This window comes from Nicotiana sylvestris, chromosome 3, assembly GCF_000393655.2.
Source record: "Nicotiana sylvestris chromosome 3, ASM39365v2, whole genome shotgun sequence".
NCBI lineage: Eukaryota > Viridiplantae > Streptophyta > Magnoliopsida > Solanales > Solanaceae > Nicotiana > Nicotiana sylvestris.
Genome location: NC_091059.1, coordinates 210,854,355 through 210,874,047, shown reverse-complemented (window position 1 = coordinate 210,874,047; position 19,693 = coordinate 210,854,355). Strand labels below are relative to the sequence as shown.

Genomic DNA, 19,693 nt, shown 5'->3' with positions numbered 1-19,693 from the left:
GTTATATCAGGATTTGTTAAAAGACGATATCACAAACAGTCTTACTGAATCAATCAGCAACCGAGACTAGTCTCACTTGCTTGTACATTATCTTAGAAACTTCTTTAAGCAGGGAAAGTCTCACTTGCTTGATCAATTGCTACTCAATCTGCAAACATCACAGAGGTGACTCAAGTGTATACTTATGATAAATCAAATGCTATTACACATCTGGAACTGGTTTCCTCGATTTCACCATCCAAGTATCAAAAACACAAAACACAAGATATCCAGAAAATAAGGGTGGGGGTATGCGGAGAAGATGTTAGGCGCTGAGTTCAAGAAATCTTTGTGCCATGGGATGTTTAGCTTCACAAAGTTGATCAGGCTTTAAAATTTCTACAATCTCCCCATTAACAAGCAGACATACTATGTCTGCTATTCTCTTTATTTGTTTGATGCTATGTGAAACCATCACAACGGTCAAATTCTGCTCCCTCTTCAGCTTTACAAGAACATCCTCAATATTCTGTGTTGATATCGGATCCAGTGCACTTGTTGGCTCATCCAGCAGCAGAACCTTAGAGAATACGGAAACATAAGGCTATATACTTATATCACATTCAACGTAATTGGCCGACTGAAGTTTCTTTGTCAAAACTGGTGAAATCTTGGCATATTTAAAATTTACCTCTGGTTCATTAGCCAAGGTCCTAGCAAGTGCAACTCTCTGTGCTTGACCAACAGAGAGTTCTCCACCTGACTTGCTGAAGAAAGATGAATCCAGGTCAGCTAGAGTCAGCAACTTGTATACCTCATTGTCACTTAGTTTCTTTCCTTTTAATTGTGGCCCATATCTTACATTATCTGCAACAGCGCCTGAAATAATTTTGCACAAAGAGCACTTAATCAAGCACCTGTTACTACTTAACAACTCTGCAGTTAAATATATGTTGACAAAAGAGTTACATTTGATTAAGTTATCCTAGTAGCAACCCAACTATTGTATTGATTACGCCTAGGGGTGGCAAAATGGTTAACAGAAAATAGTTAACCATCCATATTACCTACTAAAAAAATAATGAACTTTTTAAAAATGGGTCAAATATGGATAAGAACCATATTATCCATTTAGAAAATGGATAACCAATGGGTTTAACTTTTACATTTGTAAAACCTCAAATTGAGAGTTCCTCAAGTCCATATTATCCGCCGGTTAATCACTTTTTTATTCGTATTAAATATGGGTCGGGTCGGACAATTTATCCGTTTTTTATTACCCGTTTTCGACCCGTCCCATATCCAACCCAACACGCCTGCTTACCATCCCTAATTACGCTAAACATAGCTTTAGAAGCTCTTACTAGATAGGGTGCCATAACCACGCTTTAAAACTCGATCCTGCTCTGAAACTATATGATCTTGTCACCGGTCAACTAATACTGCTAGTTGTTCTCCTACTGACCGCCCCATTTCCCAGTTCCCTATTGTGAGCCTACTGAGCTTATAACTAAACTAGTTGATTCCCGCTGGCCGGCCGGCTTTACCAAAAGCATTGCCACTTCCATTAAATTGAGCATTATTTCGAACAATAGATTGCTTTTAACATCAAACATACTAAAACAATAACATACCCAGTATATTCCTATAAGTGGGGTCTGGAGAGGATAGTGTGTATGCAGACCTTGTGAGACCTTCGGCTCGGCTAAGCACAAAACTTTTAACATTAAACATATGATGAATAAATATCAACTCACAAGAACATGGATCTACCTATGATATAAGAGCTATCTAACTAATCAAAAGTACTGGCAATTGTTTTTGGATTTGCAATCACATACCTTCAAAGAGAACAGGAAGCTGAAAGAGCATGCCAATCTTACGGCGGAGAGTAAGCACATCCAGATCACATATATCTTGACCGTCCAAAAACACAGTGTTGGAAGGAGGTTCCCACAATCGATTGAGTGATCGCAATAAGGTTGACTTTCCACTACCACTTGGGCCAATGACACCCATGATTATACCTTTGGGTATGTCAACGTTTACATTGTTCAATATAGAAATACCCTTATCCGACACCTTTGTAAGACCCCTTACCTGAATCTTGATTTCTCCATCTTCCCTAAATCCACTCTCATTCTCTAGAAGTGGCTCTCTTGATCCTATAAACCAACACCACAGACAAAATTCCAAGAAAAGTAGAAAGTTTTTTCATTATATTTTAAGAAAAATAGTTTGTTGAATTAGCTTATAGAATGCTTGGGGAAAATGGGGTTTGTACTAACCTGGTAAAATTTCCATGGTATGAAACCTTAGCTGCAGACAAAGTAAAGGAGAAAAGAAAGTTGTGTTTTGGTCCGATGGGAAGAATGAATAGACTTATATGGAGGAAAGAATCTACCTTCCCCACGTCCACCAAGACAAGGTCTTGTCACATTAATTATAGTGACGTTTTGTCATGCAATCTTTTTAGGTCGGAATTTTTTTTTTTTGTGTAGCATACGAACTCACACTAGTCATATTTTTTTATCTCACAATTTTATGGACCCAAATTTTTATGAACACAAAAGTATAAGATTGAGGTCCACAAATTTATGTGACAATAAGTAGTCTCACACAACTAATGTCAGTTGTGTGGGGCACACAATAAAACTTCTCTTTTATGTCACAATAATAAGAATAACATCGAATAATGTGTAGTAGTAATGCTACGATTATTTATGCCGAGATACTATCTGAGATTATTGTTTGATTTGGTGTATATAAAATAACATACATTAGATAGGGGTGTATACATGCGTATCCATATATTATATTAAAAACTATGATATTGTTAAAATTATGGTTATATATACAATAATACCAAATAGAGTATATATAACTAAATAAGAAATTAGTAATACCAAAGCATCTATATATATATATATATATATATATATATATATATATATATATTATTTTCCCTAATACACCGTACCAAACCACTCCTTAGTGTTTAGAGTAAACACTAAATCATGTTAATTTATCATAATTATGTGATTTAACTTCAAGTCTCGTGCTCTTGTTTATGTGGGTGATAATGAGATTCACATGTCAAGACTTATCTGCAATTTGCAACTGCTAATGTCTTTGCACTTTGTCCACTTGTTATGGTTTGCAATCAGTTTCAAACAAAATAGATTGCGCCACTTATTCTCCATAGGCCATAATGTAGTTGCCACTTCAAATTTATGATTATAGCAGAACTGAATGTTGTTAATAAACAATTTTTGAGCGATTAGCAATCAGATCAAACAAAAAGGAGATGAATAGAAAAAGTAATTAAAGTCCTTTTCATTAGTCGATGGAGATATCTTGCAGTCTTGGATAGAGATTCCATCATCTTTGTACCTATACGACGTTCTTTATTATGTGGATAAATATTTAACATTAAAAATTTATTCTCACCCAATATTTTACACAGATTAAGCCACTATTATTCTATTACTATCGCTGAAGATTGAGCTAGACTCTTCTTTTGCAAAAGGTAAATGTTTTTGTAGATGCTAAAAGTCCCCTAATTTAGAGAAAGATGCACTATACAATTAAATGATAGAAATGATAGACAGAAATAGTAAGAAAGTAGTTAAGGATTCTTATTTAGGGAAGCGTCCCTCGAACTTCGATAGAAAGAGTAAGTACAAGAGAGGAGCTCGAATGTGTGATACAGTATGTGAAAAAGAAGGGGAAAAAAATGAATGAGAGCTCTAGTGTAACGACCCGGCCGGTCGTTTCGAGAGTTGTAGTCCCGTTTTCCCATTTTCTGCTCTTTTTGTGCTCTACATCTGTTATATGACTTACTAGGTTGGTTCGGGTCCGGAGAGATTTCAGAGTGAATTGAGACACTTAGTCTCATAATTGAAAGCTTCAGTTGAAAAAGCTGATCGGATGTCGACTTATGTGTAAACAACCTCGGATTTGAATTTTGATGGTTCTGTTCGCTCCGTTGGGTGATTTTGGACTTAAGAGCATGTCTGAATTGTGATTTGGAGGTCCGTAGTAGAATTAGGCTTGAAATGATGAAAGTTAGAATTTTGGGAAGTTTGACCGGGAGTGGATTTTTTGATATCGGGGTCGGATTGGATTTCCGGAAGTTGGAGTAGGTTCGTGGTGTCATTTGTGACTTGTGTGCAAAATTTGAGGTCAATCGGACGTGATTTGATAGATTTCAACGCCGTTTGTAGAATTTGAAAATTTCAAAGTTCATTAGGCTTGGATCTATGTGTGATTCGTGTTTTTGAAGTTGTCTGAGGTGGTTTGAAGGTTCGACTAAATTCGCATTATGATTTAGGACTTGTTGGTATGTTTGGTTGAGGTCCCCGGGGGCCTCGGGTGAGTTTCGGGTGGTTAATGGATCATTTTTGGACTTGGCTTGATGGCTCAAGATTGCTGGTGTGAATTTTCTGGTTTCCTCTTACGCGTTCGCGAGAGAGGTCTCGCGTTCGTGAAGGGCATCTATTGGCTGAGGAAGTTTTGTTCTTTGCATTCGCGAAGAAGAGGACACATACGCGAAGATTTGGACTGAGAGCGCAACGCGAACGCAGGATTGGTGACGCGTACGCGAAGAGGTGTTGAGGTAGCTGGGAACCCCAAGATATTGGTCTACGCGTTCGCGGGGCAGTGGTCGCGCTTGCGAAGAGTGGGGTCGGCAATCTTCTCGTTCGTGGGGTTGGGGTCGCGTTCACGAAGGGGTAAATTAAGGGGTAGTCAGAATGGTCTACGCGAACGCAAGAGGAAGGTCGCTTTCGCGATGAAGGCATCACTGGGCAGTATAAAAAGGTTCAAAAATGAGGGTTCCGGGATTTTTCACATTTCTAACATTTTTTAGCTCGGTTTTGGAGATTTTTAAGAGGATTTTAAAGGTGATTCTTAAGGTAAGATCCTTGCGTTCATTTCTGTTCAATAATTATGTTTCCCCACTGATTTTTCCACCTATTTGGTATGTTTTTTATGTGTAATTTGGGGGTTTGAGGCTAGGGATTTGGAGAGTTGATTTTGAGGATTTGAATGGCCATTTGGTGTTGGATTTTGATGAATTTGGTATGACTAGACTCGTGAGTGAATGTACTCTCAGGTTTTATGACTTTTATCGGATTTCGAGACATGGGCCCGGGGGCCGCTTTTGGCCAATTTTAGATTTTGGCTTGTAATTTCGTATTGATTGTATTGTACTGCTTGTGGCTAGATTCGGTATATTTGGAGGCTGACTTGCGAGGCAAATGCGTATTGGAGTAGAGTTTTTGCTCGGATTGAGGTAAGTAATAATTCTAAATCTGGCTCTGAGGGTACAAAACCCCAGATTTTGTGTTATGTAATTGTTTTGGAGGTGACACGCATGTTAGATGAGGGGCGTGCATTGTGGGAATTGTGACTTTGTCCATTCCGTAAAACTGAAAAGTTAAATAAACTCGTTGTTAGCTATATGCCCTCCATGTGTTGTAGAGATTTGACTATAAATCATGTTAGAAACCATATTTAAGCTATGTGTTGGTACTAATGGGACAGACAGAGGTCGTGTTACGTGTTGAAATTACCTACTAAATGCTATTTGTACTCAGTCTCAGCTTTTACTCGCATATCATATCTCAGTCTCTATTATTCTTGTTGATATATCATATCATTGTTGTTGGGCTAATTTTTATGATTTTTGAGAGTCCGAGAGACTAGAGATATTAATGACTGAGTGAGGCTGAGGTCCTAAATGTGAGGATATTTATGAGATCGGGCTGCACGCCGTAGAATGTTTCATTGATTTACTCCATGATTGGCTTGATATAACGCTTGGGTTGAAGGAGCCCCTCAGGAGTCTGTACACATCCCCAATGAGTGCGGGTACCTACTGAGTGCGAGTGCCGAGTGATGAGTGACCGTGAGGAATGAGTGACTGTGAGGAATGAGTGATTGTGAGGTTGGAGTGAATGAGAGGACTGAGTGATTGTTGCCCTGAGAGACTTTATATGATTTCATTGTTGTTGCACATAGCTTCCATATATCACTGTTTTGAAAACTTTTGAAAGATATTTTTATCTGGTTTTACTTGAGCATGTCATGTATAAACTGATTTGACTTAATTTGCTGGATTTGAAAGCATGTCTATCTTCCTTGTTGAGACTACTGAAAATGAATTATAACTGTGTAGCTCGTCACTGCCTTTCAGTTCCTTATTTATTATTGTTACTTACTAAGTTGGTTGTTGTAGACGTGTGATTTTTGACCCTCCCCGGGAATTTTCACATTTTTAGCGTGAATATTTAAATTGGGTCTAATATAGCTATTTTGACTATTTTACTTTATTTCGTCGCAAAAGAAAAATTACAAAAAATATATATATAAATTTTAGCTTATGTATTTCTCATAAACTTGAAAAAATACAAAAAAATAGTACCTTATTTTTGTACTTTATAATTTCGAAAATTATAAAAAATATAGTTTTATTAATGTTTTGTAGTCATTTTAAACATAAAAAAATATAAAAATAGTACTTTATGTTTTTATCGTTGTATAATTTCGAAAATTACAAAAAAAAGTTATTAACATTTTGTAGCCATTTTAATCTTGAAAAATACAAAAAATAGTACTTTATATTTTATCTTTATATAAAAACGGAAATGACAAAAATAGTTTTATTTATGTTTTGTAGCTATTTTAATCTTGGAAAAAATACTAAAAACAAAAAAAAGAAATAGTTTTGTTTTAAATGTTAGTCTTATTTTGGTAGTTATTTTGCTTGCATAGGATTAATTGAATAACATCGTGTTTTTATTCTCGGGTCTGGGCAAAGAATAATATTTGGGTTCAAATTACCCATTTTTAGGCCTAATTTTCGGACCTAGCCCGTAATAATCCGAGCCCACCACACATGGGGGACACGCGTGGGGAACACGGACGGAACACCACGCATGGGGGACACAAGTCTTGGACCCCTACACACGTGAGGTCCATGTTCTTTGAACAAGAGATGGAAAGGGACCACTATTTCATCTTCTTCTTCAAAAAAAAGAGGAGGAGAAAGAACCCTAGGAAAAAAAAACCCCATGGACTGTGGATCTTCTTCAAGGAGAAAGAAGATGAAACACAACTGAAAACCCTCACGCCATCGCCACCCCGTCGAGCAGCAGTTGCTGCAGCTGCTTCACGTCCTTCCCCATCGCCTTCTTCCTCCATTGAAACCAGCTCCATACACATCCCGTCGAGCAGCAGTTGCTGCAACTGCTTCACGTCCTTCCCCATCGCCTTCTTCCTCCATTTAAACCAGCTGCATACACATCCCGTCAACCACAACCAGCCTCCCCGTCGCCTCCTCGCGCACAGCAGTGAACCAAACAGTCCGGCGACCATAACCCCAGCCCGCCTCCTCACCCCCAGCAACGAACCAGTAATGCCATACCAGGCGACCATCCAGTCGCCACCCTCACGTCCAAACGACTGCCTTCAACGTCCAGCCATGAACGACCCTCCCTCGCCACCATGACTGACCAGAAAACACACACACGCACAAGCTGAAACCTAACTGAAAATGTTCAAAAATCGCCCAGAAGTTCTGTCCGGGGCGAGGTCCGTTCGACTTCGTCGTTGGTCAGTCGATGTTCGTGGTTCCGGTCAGGTTTGAGTTCTCGTTGCAGCCACAGTTTTGGTTTTGCTCGTGTAGTAGTGGAACACTTTGAGAAATCAAAACACCTACCTCAGGTGCATTCTCACCCTTGTTATTTCCTTTTTCTAGAGTTTTCTCATGTGTTGTCTAAATTTGTTTACATAGTATGTTTTAATCGTTGTTCGCAACTGCTTTGGGTTTTCTTTTTTAGATCCAGTAGACTAAAAGAAGAATTAGAACAATAAGAAATCTTTAATGTTTCTCCTTATAGTGTTGGCTTGTCAATTGTAGTATTCTGTTATGATATTTATATGTATTTGTTTAGTTTTGTTGAATGGTATCTATGTCTATTTAATGGATTGTTTAATTCCATATTTTGTCGTCTGTCGTTTGTGTTCATCATCGTGGTATGCCTCTTTGTAGGATAAGTAAGGTAGAAGAACGCCTTGAACTCTCGTAGCTGCTGTATGCACGTAGTTAAGCCATCATCGTGATTATTGGTACAGTCCCCGCGACATGGTTACAATGCCTAAAATTTCGGGGAGTCGATTTCATGTAACCCAACTACAATGACTTCGGAATAATAAAATCCTTATGAAATCAAAGTGTGCCATTGTTTGAATTTTCCATGGCCCATCGCAAAAATAGAAAATGTAGTCGTGATAAGATTATCCTTTTAAAAATAATGAGACGAGCCTCGCCAAATAAAAAAATGCAAATTGCGGGGCCCTCAATAATTGGTCATAATAAATACTTAGAATTTGGGATGGACGGTTTAGTGAATTTCACTGCACTCCCCAAAGATAATACCGCGTTAGACTCTCTAGACGCGATTTAATTAAATTACTTTCTTAAACTCGGGTGCACATTTATGTGACCCAAATCCAAATCTCAGCGGAGTCGAGACGTGTCTCTAATCACGGGTACATTGATTGTGACGTGGTTCGAGATGCGTGTCCATGACGTTGCAAATTCCTTATAAAAGTAAGAATGAGATGAGCCTCGCCGAATAACAATACAAAATTGCGGGGCCCTCAGTAAATATTTGCTTTGAAATTGCTTAGACTTCGGGATGGACCATTTACCAAAATTCCACGGCCCTACCCAAAGTACATGATACGCTAGTTGCTTTAGGCGCGCCTTTAATAATTTAATTTTCTTAAACTCGGGTGCACATTTATGTGACCCAAATCCAAATCTCAACGGAGTTAAAGTGTGTCGACGACCACAGGTACATTGATTGTGACGCGGTTCGAGATACATTTTCACAACGTTGCAATTCCCTGTAAAAAATAATAATAATAATTATGAAAGCGGTAAAAAGTTAAAATTTGCACATAAGTTCGTATTTGTATAAAATCAGATAATCAAGCCGAATATGACAGTTGAGCGACCGTGCTAGAACCACGGAACTCGAGAATGCCTAACACCTTCTCCCGGGTTAACAGAATTCCTTATCCGGATTTCTGGTATGTAGACTGTAATATGGAGTCATTCTTTTTCTCGATTCGGCATTAAATTGGTGAATTGGGACACCCTAAATCTCCCAAGTGGCGACTCTGAAATAAATAAATAAATCCCGTTTCGATTGTCATTTAATTGGAAAAAATCCTACGCCCCTCGCGGGGGCGGAAAAAGGAGGTGCGACAACTCTGGCGACTCCACTGGGGATCTGAAACCCAGAACCACTGGTTCAGGGTTAGAAATTCGAGCTTAGATGAATTGTCATATTTGGCTTTATTTATTATTTGATCTTATTACATGTTTTGAGCCTAATGTGCTAAATGCTGCTTTTACCGCTTTGATATTATTTGAACTGTATATAAACTGTGCCGAAACCTTTCTCTTCTTACCTCCGGGGATGTGCTTACTGGTTGAGACTCCCTATTCTGTTAGTGTCATACCCTAAATAAAAGAGGCTCGGAAAGTTTCTAAGCCGGCTGGCCTTTTGGTTCCCGGAAAGGAGCTCCTTCCTCAACTCGAGTTGTCCGCTCGGGTACACTGTCTAGAACACCGACCCAGGTTTTGAACATAGAATAACGTGACTTCATGCCGGATCCCTAGTAGGAACGCTTATTTGCATCACGTTGCATTTGACTTAGGGGACTCAACACAGGGGTTGGGTCCGTCTAGGACTAACAACCTGATATGAAAAGACCATCCTGATGCATCCTATTTGTTTTCCGTGCATTTATTTGTCTCGCGCCCGCATGCTGAGCGGTGTTTGAATATTAGGAATATTGTGAAATTGAAAAAAATAGCGGTTAGGGAGTTAATTGTTTATTTTTGAAAAACCCAATGCCCAAATACCGTCGAACTCTGTCGAAATTTTGTGAAAATAATAAAAAAAAATGTTGTATTAATTTGTTTTACTAAAAGCAAAGGAAAAATAGAAAAAAAAATGTTGTTCTGTCTCGTTTTCAAAAAAATAGAAAAAGAAAAATAGTTTGTCTTGCCATGAAAAATGAAAAAAAAGGGTCTTATTTTTAAAATAGTTTTTTTTTTTTTTTTATGAAAATGCCCAAAATCGAAAAGGAAAAGAGTCGTGCTTTGAAAGTGGTTTTGATATTTGCTGCCAAAAATGAATGAAAAAAAAGAGTTTAAAATAGTTCAGTTAATTTTCCGAACTACGCGGGTTTGATTCTCACCGGATGTGAGATACGTAGGCAACCCTCATCGGTTCCAACCTCCCTTTTTGCTAAAATAACCAAAAACAAACAAATAAAAAGAATATGTCAAAATTTTAATTTTGTCATAAAGAAGTCGGGTGACGCTGTTTTGTCAAAACATAGCCGAATGTTCCCGAAAGGGACGCCGGAAGGCTGGCTTTGCATAAACAGCCATCTTTTGGGTCATGTTTAAGATTTGGTCCAGTTGACCCACACATCCTTAAAAATCTTCGTCCCCGAGGCGTTGAAAGGCCGTGTTTGCAATATTGAGTTTTCTATTTTGAAAACCAATAAAAAGGGTCATAAACAAGTCGGGTGATGCTGTTTTGTCAAGACATAGCCGAATGTTCCCGAAAGGGATGCCGGAAGGCTGACTTTGCATAAACAACCATCTTTTGGGTCATGTTTAAGATTTGGTCCAGTTGACCCACACAGCCTTAAAAATCTTCGTCCCCGAGGCGTTGAAAGACCGTGTTTGCAATATTGAGTTTTCTATTTTGAAAAACGATAAAAAGGGTCATAAACAAGTCGGGTGATGCTGTTTTGTCAAAAATAGCCGAATGTTCCCAAAATGGTCACCGGAGGGCTGACTTTCCATAAACAGCCACATTTGGGCCATTGTTTTAGATTTGGTCCAGTTGACCCACACAGCCTTAAAAATCTTCGTCCCCGAGGCGCTGAAGGGCCGTGGTTGCAACACCAGATTTTATTATAATTTGAAAAAAAAGAGTCAGCGGTCAGGTGAATACCGTTTGGGCTTTTGGTCAAAATAAGCCGAGCTAGCTTCGGCAGTATCCTAAACCGTTCTTGCCGAAATAGCTTTAGAGTATCTTCAAGTTGTCGAAAGGTTATTTTCGTAAAAGAATGGACAAGTTTGTAAAGTGTCATAAAATAATCCTCCCGGCCTCAAAATTCATGTGAAATTTGGAAGGGGCTACATTTGCAAAAATAACCGTTTGGTTGCATTTGTCAAACGGGGAAGGGAACTGGCCGTTTGTTTTTGAGTTTTTAATTCTTTGATTAGAGTATGCGAGTTATTTGATTTACGAGTCCGTTTGTTGTCTTTTGTCAAAGTCTGTTAGTATGGTCAGTTTTTTTTAAACTTTTGTAATCAAGTTTGTTTTAATATAAAAATTGAAAATTCCAGAAAAAAATATTTTATTACTATTTATCTTTTATTGGGCTGAACTACGCAAGGTCTGATTCATGCGGGGTCATGATACGTAGGCAATCTCCATAAGATTCGACCACCAAAAAAAAGTGAATAAATAAAAAAGAAAAAAGTGGAATGGAGGGTTTCCGAAACACTTGAAAAAGGCACAAATAAAAACCAGCCGGGAGGATGCATGCGGTAGGAGCAAAAACATGTTAGAAATGGTTAACTGCCTAAGAATATTGCATCCCCCAACATGCAATTGCAATATCTGTTAAAACTCTAACGCTAACAAGTTTGTTGTTTGTCCAATTCCAAATAGTTAGTTGTTAAAGCGTATTGGCACCATACCATTATCAAACAAGATCAAAAGGGATTATACCAGAAAGCATGACTGGCTCAGAAAATAGTGTTGAGTCGGAAAGGACGGCACATCAGATGCTGAAGGAGGCGATGGCCAATATAGAAAAAATGAGATTGGAAATGCATGAAATGCAGCTAGCCGTGGCTAAGGTGCAAAAGGGGCCCGAATCACTCGTCACTCCTACTTCCCCACCGGGACACATACCGGAATACCCTTACCCGGTCCTTCAACAAGCTTCCCCATTGACCAATACTACCAAGGGGAAACTTCCTATAATCCCCAAGCTCCACCACCCAAACAAAACCCTCTTCCGCCAATCGTCCCCGTCTTCGGGGCACCTCCACCAGCCACACTGCAAAGATCCTCCAGCGAGCCGTTGTTTCAGGCTCATGATAACCAGTATTATCCTCCTGAACCAACCTTTAAAGCACCCGAACCATACACTTACACCCCTTACCTCCAACTCCCAACAGAAACTGAGAGGCCGACCAAGAATCCGGAGCAGGATGAAGTGCTTCGTAAAATGAAAAGCCTGGAGCAATCTTTCCGGAGTATGCATGGATTGGGCAGCCAGGTTAGTGTGGCCTACAAAGATCTGTGCCCTTTCCCTGATGTGCAATTGCCGACAGGATTTAAGATGCCCAAATTTGATCTATACGAGGGGCATGGTGATCCCATGGCACATCTGCGAGGTTTCTGTAGTAAGATGAGAGGAGCAGGTGGAAAGGATGAGCTTCTGATAGCTTATTTCGGTCAAAGTTTAAGCAGGTCCGCACTCGAATGGTACACGAGGCAGGATCCTAGCAGGTGGTATACCTGGGACGATCTAGCACAAGCATTTGCGGGTCACTTCCAGTATAACCTTGAGATCATCCCGGACCGTCTCACACTGTTAAAACTTGAGAAAAAGCCCGGAGAGAGCTTCGGGGAATTCGGATTCCATTGGATGGAACAAGCAGCAAGAGTCGATCCACCAATGAGGGAAGGTGAAATGGTGGACTACTTCTTACAAACTTTGGAGCCAACTTACTTTGGTCACCTAGTGACGTCAGTTGGTAAATCTTTCAACGAAGTAGTAAAAATGGGCGGTATGATCAAAGAGGGACTCAGATCCAACAAAATCCTGAGCTATTCGGCAATTAAAGCAACCACTCAGGCCATCCAGAGCGGCGCGGGAGGTGCGCTCGAGGTCACAACAGTCGAAGCAGGTACTGGGTCCAAATTCAGAGGTCCTTCCCCTCACTACTAGCCCATACCCCGTCACCCAAATTATCCACACACTCCATACAACCTTCCACAACCCTACTACCCACCATCAAAGCCACTCTTTTCAGCCCATCATGCCCAAACCTTCCCTCGAGCTCCATATAATCCGCCTCAATATTATCCTCCGAACAATGTCCGGTCACAGGTTCAACCATCAGGTCACCCCCTATGGCGAGGGCCAGCACCACATAATGCATTCTTGCCTTCACAACGTTTTCGAGCACCCAACGACCCTAGAAAACAGGGGCATGAAGGGGAACAAAGGCAAAGAAATAGTTTCACGCCAATTGGGGAGTCCTACACAAGTTTGTTTGAAAAGTTAAAGCTTTCTGGCCTGATTGAGCCGCTCCTTGGCTATACTCCAGACCCATATGCAAAAGGATTTGATCTTGCTGTACGATGCATGTACCACTCTAATATCCAAGGACATAGCATTGAAGACTGTCATTCTTTGAAAAAGGAAATAGAAAGAATGATTAGGAAGGGGTAATTGTGATCAATGACAGTGACAGGGAGCACGTGAATCCTCTTGAGAACTTGTTGACTGATGTTGATGATACTGAAGTTGGTGATGGTCTTGGCAATGTTGATATAGAGCTCAATGGCTAAAATGCCGTGCTTGGTAGTTGGAAAGACACTCCATTTTGGGTCAGCCGGAGAGGATCTTTGATGGTTTATTTTGTTGTCATTTCTGTTGTCTGGATTATTCTTAGGGTTGTAATCCGGATATTGTCTTGTGTCAAACCCTCTTGTCCCTCCATTTTTGCCACAATGGTTTATTTAGTTTGGTCCAGGTTTGTTTCATGGTGTACTTTGATTTGTTTTGCTTACTTTGTTATTCGAACCATTCCACCGTTAGTCTAATGCAAATTTCGGTCTTTTATTATTTCCAGTAATTTTCTTTGTTTAGTTCTTCTATCCTTTTGTTGTGTCTTTTGTTCAAACACCGATTCTAGTGACATGACATGCGCACACAATTTTGGCCCAATCTTAAAAGCTGATCATTAAAACATTGGGAGGTGATCAAAACGTTTAAAGGAAATAAGAACGGTTTGAGATTATTTGGAGCCCGAGTCATGTGGAACTGGGGCAAGTAAAACATAAAGAAAACCGTTAAATGCAAGGTTTGCCAAATTGACATGAGGGTCGTTCATGATAATGCGAGTGAGAGTGTTTCCCAATGGTGCTTTAGAGATGACAAATGAAAAAGCAAATGTGTGAGTATAATTGTCAAGTCCAGCACCATCAGAAGAGGCTACAAATCTTTGTTTAATTTTGTTGTTTGCACTTGGCATGTTTTGAATACTGGAATGACGAAGGCATTTTGTTCTGCTACCTAAACACTTTATCCTTTGTTACCCCTTTTGAGCCTTATTTATTTTCTTTCATACTCCTCTTTTGGAATCAGTAGCAAAGAGTAGAAACACAAACGTCGGCGCTTGACCTACAAAAGAAAAAGAAAAGAAAAGGAGAAAACAACAAAAACAAAAAGAACAAAAAAAAACAAGAAAAAAAATCAAAAGAGAAAAGGAAAATAAAAATAAAAATAAAAGGAAGATAAGAAATGAGTCACAAGAAAAAGGAATCAGTGGGAACTACGTTTGACCTGATTCCTCAAAGAGGATATGTAGGTGCTTCGCAGCTCGGTCATAGTGTAACAAAAAATTAAAATATCCCCAAGCAAGAAACTGAGGCAACGGTTGCGCTTGTTGTAAATAAATCTAGTTCCGAAGGTTGTAATTTTGAACCCAAAATTGATGCATTTTTTAGCCTTAAATACCCTTCCTTTCTAGCCTATCCAAAATCCCACACTACGGTCCAAAGAAAGACCTTCTGATCAGTCTTCAAAAGATGCCAAGTCAGACAAATGAGAGAGTTTTATCAGAACATAACATTCTGATCCCCATGCAGAAAAGACTCTGATCTCCATGCAGAAGAGACTCTGATCCCTATGCATAAAAGACATTGATCCCCTACGGAATGAGGATCATGAGTTGAAGGAGTGGATAGCCAAAGGAATCCCTAGTAGAGAGAATCTTATTGGTAACACTCCAGTCCCCAGCTGAGAAAGAAAAATGAGAGAGTCTTATCGGTGAAAACCTTCACAGGCACCATAAGGCGAAGAAAGCTGAGAGAAAAACCGAAATGAGAGAGGCTTGATAGTGAAAACCCTCCGGGCACTACTAGTCGAATAAGGATTGAGAATCAGATGAAAATCATCAGACAGAAATGGTGAAAGGCGATTTGACGACGGAGGATAGGCCACATGTACATGTCATGACCGTTAGAGTCGGTATCCGTGTTTGATAGGTTTTACTTATAGTTTCTCTTGTTAGAGAGTCATCTCTTTCTTTTTGTCTTTTATTCCGTCCCTTTTTGTCTTTCTCCTTTCATAGAAAATTCCCAGTAGAGTCTGTTTGGTCAAAGCAAGTGAGAAATGACTTCAAAATTTGTCATCAGCTTTCCAATTATGCAAGATGGGATCTGACTAGTACACCCAAGTGGTATAAGTCAAGAAGGAACAGGCGCAAAGCCCGTGTCAAGAAGGGTATCCCCATCAAGATGAGATTGATAAAAGGGATGTGCCAGTGTCAGCAATTAATATCATCCCCAGCAAGTTTTGATAGTATAATGGAACACAAAGCAGGGAAAGGAGAAAGAGGAAACCATCCCCAGCAGGAGTGGCATGACCGCTCACCATGTTTTTAAACTAACAAAATTTTCTTTGATTTGAAACAGAGAAAATGAATGTTATTGATGGCGGAAAGACAGGCCATAAAGAAGATCATCAAACCGGGGCAGAAAATTTTCTCATTGTGAAAATTTTCTTGAAGGCAGGTACCCATTTGGGGAAGAAGAAAGATAACACCAGTCTCAAGGGAGCTGATCTTTGAACCATTGTTATCCCCAAGTTTTAATAAAGGAAGCTGTATCCCCAGCGGACAGAACAAAAAGATTGAAACTTGTGTTCGGAAAGGCAAAGGGCCAGTGTCGCTCCCAGCAGGCTTCAGAAGAGTTTAGTTTTACCAATAGGAGACGCACTTCCTAAGTTTAGTTTTACCAATAGGAGACGCACTTCCTAAGTTTAGTTTTACCAATAGGAGACGCACTTCCTAAGTTTAGTTTTACCAATAGGAGACGCACTTCCTAAGTTTAGTTTTACCAATAGGAGACGCACTTCCTAAGTTTAGTTTTACCAATAGGAGACGCACTTCCTAAGTTTAGTTTTACCAATAGGAGACGCACTTCCTAAGTTTAGTTTTACCAATAGGAGACGCACTTCCTAAGTTTAGTTTTACCAATAGGAGACGCACTTCCTAAGTTTAGTTTTACCAATAGGAGACGCACTTCCTAAGTTTAGTTTTACCAATAGGAGACGCACTTCCTAAGTTTAGTTTTACCAATAGGAGACGCACTTCCTAAGTTTAGTTTTACCAATAGGAGACGCACTTCCTAAGTTTAGTTTTACCAATAGGAGACGCACTTCCTAAGTTTAGTTTTACCAATAGGAGACGCACTTCCTAAGTTTAGTTTTACCAATAGGAGACGCACTTCCTAAGTTTAGTTTTACCAATAGGAGACGCACTTCCTAAGTTTAGTTTTACCAATAGGAGACGCACTTCCTAAGTTTAGTTTTACCAATAGGAGACGCACTTCCTAAGTTTAGTTTTACCAATAGGAGACGCACTTCCTAAGTTTAGTTTTACCAATAGGAGACGCACTTCCTAAGTTTAGTTTTACCAATAGGAGACGCACTTCCTAAGTTTAGTTTTACCAATAGGAGACGCACTTCCTAAGTTTAGTTTTACCAATAGGAGACGCACTTCCTAAGTTTAGTTTTACCAATAGGAGACGCACTTCCTAAGTTTAGTTTTACCAATAGGAGACGCACTTCCTAAGTTTAGTTTTACCCCTAGGAGACGCACTTCCTAAGTTTAGTTTTACCAATAGGAGACGCACTTCCTAAGTTTACTTTTACCCCATAGGAGACGCACTTCCTAAATTAAGATTTCACGCATAGGAGACGCACTTCTTAAATTATTTTCACTCATAGGAGACGCACTTCCTAGTTCAAAATCATTAAAGTTTCACCCATAGGAGACGCACTTCCTAAGTTTATTTTACCCCTAGGAGATGCACTTCCTAAGTTTAATTTCATGCATAGGAGACGCACTTCCTGAATTAAGTTTTCATTATTAGGAGACGCACTTCCTAGTTCGAAATCATTAAAATTCCACCCATAGGAGACGTACTTCCTAAGTTTATTTTACCCCTAGGAGACGCACTTCCTGAGTTTAATTTCATGCATAGGAAATGCACTTCCTGAATTAAGTTTTCATTATTAGGAGACGCACTTCCTAGTTCGAAATCATTAAAATTCCACCCATAGGAGACGCACTTCCTAAGTTTATTTTACCCCTAGGAGACGCACTTCCTGAGTTTAATTTCATGCATAGGAAACGCACTTCCTGAATTAAGTTTTCATTATTAGGAGACGCACTTCCTAGTTCGAAATCATTAAAATTCCACCCATAGGAGACGCACTTACTAAGTTTATTATACCCCTATGAGACGCACGTCGTAGTCTGGGTCGTTCAGCTTATATTTTTGCTTTAGGAGACGCACTTCCTAGTCAGGTTCATTTAAGATTTCATTCGTAGGAGACGCATTTCCTAGTTTGAGTCATTGAGATTTTACCCATAGGAGGCACCCTTCCTAAAATTGATAGTTCATTTGTATGAGACGCACTTCCTAGTTTGGCTTTTTCAGGTTATATTTTATTTCAGGAGACGCACTTCCGGAATTGAGATTTCACCCTTAGGAGATGCACTTCCTAGTTTGATTCATTTTAAGTTCGACCATAGGAGACGCACTTCCTAGTCTAGTTTATTGAAGTTTTACCTGTAGGAGACGCACTTCCTAATCAAGGTCTTTCAAGTTTTTTTTAGGAGACGCACTTCCTAAATTGAGATTTTATTCATAGGAGACGCACTTCCTAGTTCTAGTCACTGAAGTTTTCACCCCAAGGAGACGCACTTCCTAGTTTAGTTCATTCCGATTCAACCATAGAAGACACACTTCCTAGTTTGAGTCATTGAGGTTTTATTTTAGCAGACACATTTGCTAGCAAGAGTTTTTTGGTTTTACTCGTAGGAGATGCACATCCTAGTCTAGTCTTTAGTTTACTCTCATCATTGCATCAGTAGTATGAGTGGGTTACAATTTTGCTAACGACTCACAAATCTTCCCAGTGCAAACTGGGTTAGGAAATTTCGTTTGTTTTGTTCGTTTTGGTTGTAGGATCCCGCCCGGAGAGCGGAGGGTTACAACAAAAATCCCCAGCATTCAATCCAAGTTAGAAATAGCAGAAGCTCGCCTCAAGAATGCGAGTCAACAGTCTGAGATGATCAACAGAAGCTAGTCACAAAAACAAAAACAAAAACAAGAAAAGAAAAAAAAATGAATCCAAAGTACGGAAGTGGAGAACAGATGTGGTCTGCTCAAGAACTAGCACCTACAACTAGCAAGTATCAAGGTTCAAATCCAAAGTCTGTATGAAGCACCATTCAAGACTCAAGATCAAGTTTCAGAAGACTTATAGATAGGAATCCTTGTAACTAGTAGCTGATAAGCTTAGTTAGTCATTTTTCATTTTTCATTTTTGATGTAATGACAGGACCGCGGACCGGAACCTCAACGGAATGACACCTCGATCGGCTCTTCACCTCGGTACACTCTACCATCTCTCTCATTTCTGAACTACACGTGGCCTGATTCCTTTATAACCAAGGATATGTAGGCAGCTCAGATACCAGGGCTCGGTCACATTCCCTTCCTTTCCTTAGTGTAGTCCCTCCAAATAATGGTCGGGTCAAAAACATGTCTAGTCGTTCTTTGTCGGAAAACTCTTCGTGTTTCCAGTCAAAGAGGGGTAGCTGTAGTCGTGTGATTTTTGACCCTCCCCGGGAAATTTCACATTTTTAGCGTGAATATTTAAATTGGGTCTAATATAGCTATTTTGACTATTTTACTTTATTTCGTCGCAAAAGAAAAATTACAAAAAATATATATATAAATTTTAGCTTATGTATTTCTCATAAACTTGAAAAAATACAAAAAAATAGTACCTTATTTTTGTACTTTATAATTTCGAAAATTATAAAAAATATAGTTTTATTAATGTTTTGTAATCATTTTAAACTTAAAAAATATAAAAATAGTACTTTATGTTTTTATCGTTGTATAATTTCGAAAATTACAAAAAAAAGTTATTAACGTTTTGTAGCCATTTTAATCTTGAAAAATACAAAAAATAGTACTTTATATTTTATCTTTATATAAAAATGAAAATGACAAAAATAGTTTTATTTATGCTTTGTAGATATTTTAATCTTGGAAAAAATACTAAAAAAAAGAAAAGAAATAGTTTTGTTTTAAATGTTAGTCTTATTTTGGTAGTTATTTTGCTTGCATAGGATTAATTGAATAACATTGTGTTTTTACCCGTTTTTAGGCCTAATTTTCGGACCTAGCCCATAATAATCCGAGCCCACCACACATGGGGGACACGCGTGGGGAACACGGACAGAACACCATGCATGGGGGACACAAGTCTTGGACCCCTACAC

General features: G+C 39.1%; 1 protein-coding gene across 1 annotated transcript; it reads right to left on the bottom strand.

Moving 5' to 3' along the window:
- Positions 1-29: 29 nt before the first annotated feature.
- LOC104236175 (ABC transporter I family member 17) lies at positions 30-2,390 on the bottom strand. The gene is made up of 4 exons (XM_009790055.2): positions 2,268-2,390; positions 1,821-2,144; positions 671-858; positions 30-559 (listed from the first exon to the last, which is right to left on the bottom strand). The coding sequence occupies exons 1-4, from the start codon at positions 2,281-2,283 to the stop codon at positions 305-307; spliced, it is 783 nt and encodes a 260-aa protein (XP_009788357.1). The 5' UTR covers positions 2,284-2,390; the 3' UTR covers positions 30-304.
- Positions 2,391-19,693: the final 17,303 nt, after the last annotated feature.